At 34.8% G+C, this 12,333-nt stretch overlaps 1 protein-coding gene across 1 annotated transcript in view; it reads left to right on the top strand.

Moving 5' to 3' along the window:
* Positions 1-7,730: 7,730 nt before the first annotated feature.
* Positions 7,731-12,333, top strand: part of IGF1 (insulin like growth factor 1) — a 47,795-nt gene continuing 43,192 nt past the window's right edge. The window contains exons 1-2 of the mRNA XM_050907784.1: positions 7,731-7,793; positions 12,152-12,308. Of these exons, the coding sequence (XP_050763741.1) occupies positions 7,731-7,793; positions 12,152-12,308 (220 nt within the window). The remainder of the gene's footprint in view (positions 7,794-12,151; positions 12,309-12,333) is intronic.

Here is a 12,333-nt window from a genome sequence, read left to right as displayed (position 1 = left end):
ATCGTATAAAGAACAATAATTCCAGAAACAATTTGCAAAGAAGGTCTTTGACAAAAACACTTGTGAATGGTGTAAAAGAAAAAATAAGAAAATAAGTAAAAGGAAGCATCTGTTGGGAATTCTTCCAGCTATGCTTAACACTTCTGGAAGATGACAGAGACATAACACGCGCAGGGCTAGCACAGTAACTTGTCACTTCCTATAAACATACAGAGGTGTTTTTTGGCCACGGTGATGTTTTCCAAAAAATACATAACGTGGCTTGCTCTGCTTTCCTTCTATGAGTCTCAAAGTACATTACAAAACATTTCAGAACTATTATTCCTGCTTCACAGACAGGAAAATATGGAACTGATTGGAGAAATGGCTCAAGTGGCTCAAGGTAATACAGTAATTCAGAGGTAGAAATGATAATAAGAGCCAAGTTCAACACAATTGTATTTAAGATCTGTTAGAGATCAAAGATGCATTTTTGCTTATTTTAATGCATTCACATACAGAATGCCCTGAAATTCAAAACCACAGATGTGCAAAATCAGTCTCCATGGCCTAAGCCGCCATTGCCTTTCAGAAAACCTAAAAACATATCCAATGATGAAATAACATTATCAAACACAAAGTGGATGAAAATAAAGGATGACAAATACATCAAGCTTACTAAGCAGATATTGTTCAGAACCGCAGAATCCATGCAAGAGTTAAGATAGATTCACTCCTATTTTGCTAAATGCAGAGCCTCATTCTGCTATAGTCCAACATACTTCATACTTTAAGATGAAAAGAGGGAAAGAAAATCAGATTTGTTCATTTGATGAGACAACACTGTTTAAGATGGTGGTTGAAGAGATGGTTGCTATATGGGCTACAGTATAGATAGAGGTCTGAGCTTTAGATGACACAGGTTAAGTCTTTATTACAGAGAAGCACTCATGAATCAGAATCAATATAGCTTTTATTTGGGGCAACTTTGTCATTCTGTGGGTTCTTTTTAGTAGTTCATTAGTTAAATGAATTATTCAGTAGTTTCTTAATGAAAGCATAGTTGACCAAAATCTAAACATTTTAATTAGGTGAGGTTGTTTATGGGTTTGGGTTATTTTTTTCATTAGCTTTTAATGTTTTGATCAAAATAAACCAGAGTATCACTGTAACTAATAGGCCAAACTAGAGGTGACCAATGTATCCGTAACTTCTATTTGAAGAAAATAGAAATGAAAATGCCAATGAGGGGGTTCAGTCTTCGAAGGTGCAGAACATACTGGCTTCAGTCCACAAAACACTGTATAAATTTTATGAGATAAGCCCCTTCTGTGTAGTAAATCATGGGAGTGAAGAGAAATGAACCCAGAAGAAAGAGTCCTAAGCAATGCAGTAGGAGCCAGATTAATTGTAAATTAAAGAAATTAAAAATGGACTAAGCAGATGTTCTTTTTGTTTACAGACATCTTATTTCATCTCCAAATAGTGTTTGTTTATAAGTACAGACTTCAGAAAGTATACCTCATTGTAACTCATGCAAAAACTCTTCAGGCCAAGATAAAATAAATAGGCATTTTGCCATGTGCTCACACTGTTTGCTTTGTATGGAAATATGCAACCTGCTTGTGATAAAATTTACAGTATTCAGTTTGTTCTCTTTTACAGTTCTTTCTGAGTCAGCAAACAAACAAACAAAAAAATCACACATAGGCATTAGCATCCATGTGTCTAACTCACGGAAAATGCAAAATACCATTAAATATACCTGCTAGACTGTATTTTATAAAAATCTATTATCACAGATTAACCCTTGAGATGACTCAGGAAAAAAATGAATATGTCTCTACATTTAATCTAAATGTGGAGGTAAAAGTTTAGGAAATGAAAGGAATATCTAAGGCCATGCATTTTTCTTCCTGTGATACAGACATTTAAGTGACTCATGGAAACCATCCTTCATCTACCAGGAAGCTATACACATATATGTAAACCCCAGCCTATCACAATTCCCACTTGTTTTGCCTTCTTTCTCTGCATGCAAGCATAGAGCTTATGCAGTTATATTTCTCAGTTGTCTTTCTTTGTTAATTCTGACTTTTTGCTTCTTTTAGGAATAAGAAAGTAAGCAACTTTCTGGAGCAAAGATGATCTATTCAGTGCTTAACATTGGGAAAGGGAGAGCAAGACTACAGACAGCTGAAACTGGGAATTTCCAGTTTAATGGAAAATTCTGGTATTCTGATTATTCTGAATCAGAACAAACTATTTCAAAATTTCCCACAAAACAGAAATTAAAAAAACTAAAAAAATGCTTTCAAAAATGTTGAAACACATTTTGTTCGAGCTTTTTAATTTTGTTTATTTAATTTTATTTTTCATATTTTGTATTTTTGTTTTACCAGTCATAACTACACGTCATCTCATGTCACTTAATAATAATCAAGTAATTTTCATAATACATTATAATTATTCTAAAAATTAAGTATTTAAATTGTGAAGACAATATATCCAATAGTTGCTGTCTATTTCATTTGAGTAGGAAAATAAGATAGATATTTGGCTTTGTATTATTTTTAGCAGCAACTGTTTCTAAAACCAAGGGAAAAGAACATACTAATACAAGGATATTCAAAATGATAGCTACTTTAAGTTATACCATAAATTAAAAGTATACAGTACTTCATTTTATTCATCACAGCATTCTAACCACACACTTTCTCTGCATCCTAGTTGCAAGCAATAAAGTCCTTGCCTTCTTGTGATCTTAGCAAAGCTATTATTCTTACTCCACACAATGTGAAGTATTCAGTAGTTTCAGTTTACAAGTCCATGGATTAATTCTGACCTGTTATTAACACCGATTGTTTCTACCACTACTACCTATAAGCACTAATTCTGGACCGAGGTTCTCATGCATCCAACCTGCTCTTGAAACACTCATGTTTTTCTTGATCAGCGAATATGAAAGGTTTCAATTTACTTGATCCTCATTTAATCATGAAACTTGCACTTTCCCTGTTTTGCCCAAGTGAGAAACTGCTTTTCATGGCACTGCTCTCCCCTTGGTGTCTCTTCAATATTGCCAATGTAATGACAGCTCAAATTGCATGCCCTCATCCTCCCCATCAAATTTGTTACTTGTTTTTCATGCAGTGATGATGCTACTTAGGCCACCATGAGAAAAGGTGTTTTGGGTTTTTTTTAAAACAGTTCATTAGCTCAAATGAATTAGTAAAATAATTTCTTTCTTGATTTCCTAACTTTTAACTTGATGAAAGGAATTTTCCACCATATACTTGACTTATCACTAACTTCAACACAACATTCTGTATTAATAAAATACTCCCTTTTACCCCTTTCTCCAAAGTTGTTTCTTAGAAAAGAAAGCCAAACTTCTCCATTAGTAAACGCATAATATTTTACAAATAATTCACTAGAGACTATAAGAGCTAAACAATCATTTGTGTGTTTCAGGAAATAATACTAACATTGTAAATAACATTTTATCTTATCCAAAAGTAAGTAAGATGATTTATGAAGCAAATAAAAAGAGACAGCTCCAAACCAAAAGACCTTAATCTGGAGGCTAAGCAAAGGAGAATAAGGAAAATATACACTCAGATCACGCTGAAATTCAATGAAAATTGTTGTGTTCTCCACTTTAAAACCTCTTCACAAATGGATCACAAAAATAGTAAATGACAGAAGACAGAGTATCTCTATTTATGAAGAAGCCAAAGGTAATACTCAGGCCAAAGGCTGCACTGACAAGAATCCCAGATCAGCGTGCCAAAAGAAGGCCTTATGGTGGGGTTCAGTTACCTGCAGGTGCTGAAGGCCATTTGAGATGCCCTAAAGTATGCAAGAAATCTATATGAGGTCAGCAGATGGGACATAGAGACTTATGGGAAATAAGTATTACTCTGTAGTGGAAGCTGGGGGCATACAGGATATCCTGCAGCACTGAAAATGACACCAGATGCCTAGATTTAGGCAAATTAATAATGTCTTTAATGTCTAATATCATGACTGGGATCTCAAAAAAAAAAAAAAAAAAAAGGACACAAAAAATACAGTTCCTATGGGCCCAGTGAAGTGAATTCAGTAACCAGTCAGTAAGCTAAGGGAAGACTGATAAGACATCATTCCTTCAAAAGGCTCCTCTGCTTTTTGGTGGGGAGCAGAGAGGACAGGGGACACGCTACCCATAGCATTCAATATAGCTCAATCATCTGTTCACACTGCACGAATCTTACTGCATCTGTGTATGTTCTGTGCAGGATGAATGTCCTTAAAACAACATAATAAAAGACAATCTTGTCTCTGCTATTTTCATATAAGGAAGAACAGCTGTTCACCAGCCACTGTATTTATTGTCTCCTTCCATCCTGTCTTCCACCATGCTCTCAGCCCTATCACCCTCTCAGGTGATATCTATTATAGTGGTTCTATCTTGGTTCCAGAAAACTTATAATCCCAGTGTAAGAAAAGAAACAACAGTTACAGATAACAAATAACTGCAGATAGGTAAGAATGATCTAATATAGAAGAATGCAAGAGGATGGCATACCAGTTGCCTTACTTTAGTTCAGATTTTTTCAGACATTGTGGCAACGTTCCTACCTTTTAAGGAAGGATTTAAGGAGGGATAATATATTAATTAGGATAGTTGATTATTTGTAGTTTTGCTAACTGTCTTCTATAAAATGGAACTCTCGCTGGAAAAACTGACACATGAGCTCTACAGCATTACAGCATGTTAGTGGTATCATAGGAGTATTAAAGTGCAAAAGATGATGATCAGAACACATACATTCCTAAATATCTGATTATCTATCATCTCACACATTTCACATGTCTTTGTGGCTATTCTGTCACTGCAGGTTATACTTAAGAAGCTAAACAAAAATATATATGCTATTGCCTTTTAATGTAGAATAGCTATACACATTCCAATTAAATAATTTTTTCTGACCTGGACATCTTTTGTGAGTATTTTGATGACTACCATACACTCTGTAGTTTACAGGTGTATTTTATTAATTATTAATATATAATTAGTAATTTATTAAAGGGAATGTGTGTAACTGCATAAACGCTCAATCATAAAGTAGTAATCATACAGTGCTTTATTCTAAATGGTTTATAAAGTAAAAGCTATTATATTTAACAAGGGAGAAATGAACAAATCTCCATTAGTTAACAGACTGCTATACTGACTAAAATATTATCACCAGAATAGAACCTATATTTTAGGAAAGTAGTGATCCCCAGATGAATATGTCCTGAGGAATGTTTAATTTTCTAGAAAAAAAATTGAATTACTTGTTAGTGAGGAAAAGCACTGCACTAACAGTAACTCTAAAAATTACTACCAAAAACCTCTCTTGAATCTATTCTGTTTTCCTGCCTTTTCACAATACCACTTTAAAACAAGAACTAAAAGAAAGAAGTGAAGTGCATCAGAAACTTAGGCTGGTCAGGTGGAATGAGGATAGGAGTTCAGAATGGCTTCATGGAAAGAAACAGGATTAGCAGTTTTGTAGAGACACCACAATTCTCTGGCTACCCTGGAAGCCAAAAGTTGCATCTTCTACCGCATGCTGCTCTCATGACCAAGAGAGGCCTGGTGAAACCTAGGAGAAAGCAAGCAGTGAGGAGTGAAACGAAGGTTTGAAGCTCAGGCAGTGGGGAAGTGATGAATGAGTGGATTCCTTCTGTTATTTAGGAAAACAGAGGCAGAAGTATGTGCACTCATCTGTAGTACTGTAAATGTCAAAATTAAAAAATATCAGAGCTTTGATAATTTGTCCTTCCACGTTCTTCTCTTAGGCTGGTGAAATAAGTGATACATGTGCTATGAGTTGCAGCAGGCTATGTCAAGCTCTGTGTAGAATGGCGCCACTATTCAATGACCTCTGAAATGCAGAGGGAAGAATAAAACAGACCAGAATATTAAAATACAGTACCTGCAGTACAAATGTGTATTAGAATACTTGAAATATTGGTATTACTTGAACTAAACAAACTTACCTCAAAGCCCCCCGTGATTCTGCCATTATGCTACATTAGAAGAAATCCCTTGCAAAGATTAATCAGCTTAGCTAAACATACACCGTTTAAAACTGCACAGAGCAGAGTATTAGCGATTCATAGAGGATACAAATAACTCAGTGTGTCCTTTCTGCCTGGCAAGCACCATATAGTTCAAGGTGGATCTGAAAGCTGAGACTGGACCTGGGCAAACATGATCTCAATTGTTATTTTCAATAATAAAGTACAGCTAGCACCTCAGCATGCAACTCACACTTGAGTGGAAGGGGATAGGGACAAGATGCAATGTTCTGAAACAGCTTTTATGGAAATCATGCAGTGTTTATGACATGTATTTGGTCTCTGGAGCTGCAGTCTTGTTTAATCCTCTACTTTTAAATGCCATCTTGCAAAACCAAAGGGTAACAAGTACAAATTGTATCTACAAAACAGCATCACAACTTTATTCTCAATAGCTGAGTATTGAAATGCAAGCATACATTATAAATAGAAAAACAGCTGGCTTGGAGCACATTGCAAGCCACTAACACAGTTGAGGGATTTGAATGACATCATAACCCGTGAGAGCATGTTGCTGGCCAGCTGGTGTTATTTATAATATACTCATAATTGAGGAAAAATAAAAAGGCAAAAGTTAGGTATTGCAGAACTAACAAAGTTGAATTCTCTGTTTCCCAATGTCATTTAAACTGTTATCAAGAGTAATTATGAAGATTACTACTAAAAAGGGGGAAAATCACTTTAGAATTACAACAGCGTATTTAAGATAAATGTCATGGAAGCCCCCCAAACTGGGCTACTTGTGTTACTATATTCATGGTACTGTAAATTCTAGGAAATGATATGACTTCTCCTGTGTGGTTGCTAAAAGATCACAAAGCTATTTTGCCCTATTTGCAAGTGGTGCTCAACAATTCTGTTATTTTTAGCAAATAACAAACGGCTATTTTAGGGTTAATAGCACAGAGAGTTGGAGGTTTTAATTGTTACTCAGCATATAGGTGTGCCAAGTTTAATAATGTAAAGATGAATTAAGAAAAAAGTAGATAACCGACTGCCTGTCTTTGTATACTATATAAATAAAATACTTGTGCCTCTATGCATAAATATGTACATATATACAAAGGTATGCATATATATAAAAAATGCCCTTACATATATAAGTTTTTATATATTTGAAATGCAGACACACACACATAAATACAAATGCACACATAGCTATCTGAAAGTTAACCAGAATACATTTTCTTATTTTTCATAGCAGCACAAGCTGTTTTGTCTGCTAACCCCTCAGTCACTAATTCACATTCTTTTAAAGGGAAAAAAATATGCTTCTGTGCTCTAGTTTTAAAATGCAAAGGTATGATGTTATTTGTCACCATGCCCAAAAAAGTCCTTACTCGGTAACTTTGCCAGAAGAGGGAGAGAGAGAGAAGGCAAATGCTCCCCCAGCTGTTTCCTGTCTACAGTGTCTGTGTAATGTAGATAAATGTGAGGATTTTCTCTAAATCCCTCTTCTGTTTGCTAAATCTCACTGTCACTGCTAAAATCAGAGCAGATAGAGCCTGCGCAATGGAATAAAGTCCTCAATATTGAAATGTGACATTGCTCTCAACATCTCACATCTCTCTGGATTTCTTTTTTCTCATCATTACTGCTAACAAATTCATTTCCAGACTTTGCACTTTTAAGAAGCAATGGAAAAAATCAACAGTCTATCAACACAATTAGTTAAGTGCTGCTTTTGTGATTTCTTGAAGGTAAATCTTTATTACTATTTCAAATAATTTTTTAGTTTTATTTTATTGTGTATTGTCTGCTTCTGGTTTGAAGAGTATTGTGCACTTTTCAATAACATTATTTTAGAACTGAGAATTATTTATAAATTGCTGAACATGCAATTTTATGTGATCTGGAAAATGGCTGTATGTAATAGTTGCAATTACATAGATAACTGTAAGGGTAAACTATTGCAGATACATGTCTTAAATTTCACTTCTATTCAGAGAACTTTGCAATTTTTCAGTTATGTCATTATTAAAGGGTCCAATTACATCATTGTCTGTATTGTTAATTAATGCTTCTGAAAAAAAGAACTTTTAGCTATTTTCTGCAGGTGCAGGGTTTTATAGGAAAAAAGGTATTATTCACATGTTAAGTTTCTGCAATTTTATTATCCACAATTATAAATAAAATGTTCATGCTTTCACAGGGAAACTTTTAAGGGATGTTGTCACTGCAGCAATTTTCTGGCAGCATTGTAGCATTTACTTGGTTTTTGCTTTCATAAATTAAAAGTAAATGTGAAGTTCAGTTTGTTTTCTACACTAGAAACCAGCTGCGACTCTTGCTGACCTTGCATATTTGTATAGCTTAAGCAATTGTATATAAAGAAAATGGAAATTCCCCTACATGTTCATCTCCAAGTTTTCCCTTGTAGGGAGGGCTGTTTCAGGAAAGTTTGCATGTGAAGTTTCATGTTATGACCCTATAATTTCTACACATTAATATAAACTGTCTTTAAGTAAATTTGGCTTCAGTAGGTGCATTGACCTCTGTTTCTGTCAATTGGCCCTAGTTCAACTTTCCATTATCAGCAAATTTATATCCTTCAAGAACTTTTTTTCTTTAATATTTTGCAAGGACACTTATACAGTTGACAGAATTACCCTGTTTTAATTGTTTAGGGCCTAATTATTTTTTTAGAGTGTCTTACACTTGAAACACACTTATCTCATTCCTTAATGATTCAAAAGAGCAGGTCTGTAATTGCAATGGATGAAACCATTCTCTTAATGTATAAATGGGCATCCCTTCCAATATACTTGAAAGATGAAGATGATTTTTTTTAAAGTATTGAGCAAGGCACTAAGAGACATTACTAAAAGTAATGTGCTAGTTCCTCAGCTGGTGCATCCTGCCAAGCTTCCTTGGAATCAATGGAACATATTGATTTAGGTTAGGATGTAGCCCAGATTCTTTAATCAAAGTTAGCAGTATTTAAACCTTGATCCATTCTAGAGTATATATGCTTTATTTGTATAATAATTACTAGTGAATACTGTTATTACATACTAATTACATACTTCTACTATGGCTTGGTAATCAGGTCCAACCTCTATGTAGCAAAATGTAATTTTGAATATAACTCTGGATTTTTTTTCTATAGCATATACGATCCATAAAAGTGTTGCCCCTTCAAGATATTTATAATTACTGTAGATGCTCTTATACGTTATTAAAATGACCAAGCATGTGAAGAATTCTTATGCACAACTTCTGCCAACTGATAGATTGTTAGAAGAAGAGGACTTATATAGAAGAATTAAGAAGTAAAAGAGATGTAGAGTGTTCATATATGACATTCCTCTGTGGTGCCACTCTTCTGGACTATTAAAAGAGGAATGCAGCAAAAGCTGGTTATTTTACTGAAAAAAGAGGAAATTCCAGCTGTGAAAATATGGTCAGTCATTCTATGCAACTAAAAGAAGTACTTAACCAGGCTCATCCTGAACCTGTATCCAATTTCCAAATGTAATTAGATGCTTCAATAAACCCCACCCACATGCCAATGCATTTTCTTTTAAACCCTCAACTTTCTAGTCAAATTGGGGATATTGCAAGTACTCTGCCTGTTTGTAAAGAACCTGAAGCAATATTGGATTACAACTTTGTATTTTCTTAAGAATATTCCCCTCAGACATAAATGGGAACTTTGATTTTATCAGAAACATATTGAATCAACTAATGTTATGTTTAATTAAAATGATGAAGTAAAGTTAAAGTTTTAAACTATGTTTTGGAATTAGTTTTGATGAAACAGCACTTAATTTAACAAATAATTGATTGAGCCCTAGAAACATGTGAGTCTGTTTTCTTTTCCCCAAAGTTTTTACTTGCTTGAAAGTTCTTGACTGTTGTTAAATTTGGAGATAAAGTTAGAAATTCTCTGTGGTTTATACTGTGCAGCCTTTTTGGCTTCCACTAAAGGAAAACCAGTAGATAATCTGTTTTGTTGTAGTTCAGTGCTGATATTTATCTGAAAATGCAACCCAGCTGAAAAGTCTTGAAAAATACAAAATTGTTAAATGTCTAAGATTTATGTTTATTTCTGGCCCAAATGTTATACAGGAACAAATTGTTAAATACATAATGTTCTTGTATTTGTAATGTCTTTCAGCCTTCTGAGGCGGTGTGCTAAACAGCTTTCTGCTTTACCTCCTCAGAACTGGGAACAATCTTAAACTGCAGGTGCATCACATTTATCTTAGAAATTCAAAAATATGGCAAGGGAAAAAAGAAATTGATGTTGTTAAGATATGAAATCATTACAGGAAATAATGCCTCGTGTTATCATCATTCATTTAAATCTGATCTTCCTCCATCTGCCATTGCAGTCATGTCCATGCATTAAAGCTTGTTGGTTTTTGCGTGGTGAAGTTGGCTAAAGACTCTTGTGAATGGGAAAATAATTATTCTTTCTTTTTATGATATATCATGGGATTTAGATTTGTTCATTATTTTCACAGTGGAAATATCAGGAAAAAAAGGGGAATAAATTCTGACTTATTTATAGATTTGTCTCTCATTCAGCTTTGACTTAAGTTGAAATAGGGGACTCATCCAGCAAGGTGCTAAGATCTCTTGCCAAGAAAATAAGAATTCTTAAAATTATTGACTAAAGAAGGCTCAATACCCCACTGGATCAGATCCCATATGAGCAGACACTAGATAATTTCATTGGTTTTTCTAAAGTTTAGTGAAAAAATAAGAATAAATGGTCCCTGAAACCCTGAAAGAAACTTTAGGGAAGATTAATCATTTTACTCCAATTACTTTGCACTAGTCAGCTAATACAAAGCAGTTTTAAGCCAAGGTTAACTGTATGTGCAAGAAAGATTTGTAACTTCTTACCTGACTGCAATACTAATGTTAACCTTGAAAGAGAATGGAATTAAATGCAGATTTACACCTTTTGAAACTAGCATTTTTGGCAAGTGATCTAAATCAGTTCAGAATAGGTATTAAGCACATTCTTCACTGTCCTGCTACTAAATATAAATAGCTTTTCCTAGTATTTAAAAAAAAGTAATGCTATCTTCTTTGGCATGTTGGGTAAGATCTTTGGTTGATATAAATTGATATAAAAGGAAGTGGATAAATGAAATGGTGCAAATTTACACCCATTGAGGATCGGCCTTTCTTCAATCATAAGTCCAGGAAAAAGATAGTTTGTAACCAAATGTAAATGAGAAAAGAATTATCACCTCTGTGTATACCTCATAGCCAAACCTGACTAAGAGGATATAATGGAGGTCAGTGAAAGTATAGCTGTTTCCATCAAGTAAAAATACAAATCCTTAACACTCCCACTAGTGCTCCTCTTAATTTTTTGAATGCTTCCAAATGTTAACTTGCTAGTAACAGAGGACTGTAAGAGTCATTGAATGTGGTCCCCTACTACGGAAGGTCCCACATCAACTCTTCTGTAACTTTGGCAAGCTCTACCTTGAAATTTCTTTTGTTTTGTCCTGGTATTTCCCTTTTTAAGGTGGCTGGAGAACCATGGAGTACTAATTATGAACCCTTTTCCTACTGGGCCAAATTTCCTTTCATCCAGTTTACAGCCATTTATTCTTGTGCCAGTGCTGTTCTTTAGTTTAAACAGCTCTTCTCTGTTGTATGCCATCTCCATCTCCCACAGTACATTGGCAGACAACTGTCATATTCCTTCATAGCCTATCTGGTCTCAGACAAGACAATTCAAGACTGTCTAGTCTTCCTTACTCTTATTATTCCAGGCTTCCCTTTGCCTGTCTATTGCACTCTTCCATATCCTCCTTTTGCAGGAGCAACCATAAATCATAGTTACTACAAGGTTCTCTAACTACGTGTGAATGTGAACCAAGAATATTCACCAGAGGAGGTAATCAGTTTACAAAATACATGGACTAGAATATGTAGACAGTTGCAAAATTATTGCGAGGCATTTCCTGATACTGTGTTTAGTGTCTAACAAATTGCAGTACATATACATTCTCAACTCACAAGGGTGCAGGAGTCATTTTCTTCAGGACTCTGTTGGGAAATTCTGACACTGCTTTTGCTTCTTTGGCAGGTGAAGATGCACACTGTGTCCTACATTCATTTCTTCTACCTTGGCCTGTGTTTGCTTACCTTAACCAGTTCTGCTGCTGCTGGCCCAGAAACACTCTGTGGTGCTGAGCTGGTTGATGCTCTTCAGTTCGTGTGTGGAGACAGAGGCTTTTACTTCAGTAAGTCAACCCTTTCATTCAACTG

This window comes from Gymnogyps californianus, chromosome 1 (genome assembly GCF_018139145.2).
Source record: "Gymnogyps californianus isolate 813 chromosome 1, ASM1813914v2, whole genome shotgun sequence".
NCBI classification, from domain to species: domain Eukaryota; kingdom Metazoa; phylum Chordata; class Aves; order Accipitriformes; family Cathartidae; genus Gymnogyps; species Gymnogyps californianus.
Note: the sequence above shows the minus strand (reverse complement) of the source record. Positions and strands in the feature narration are given on the sequence as shown.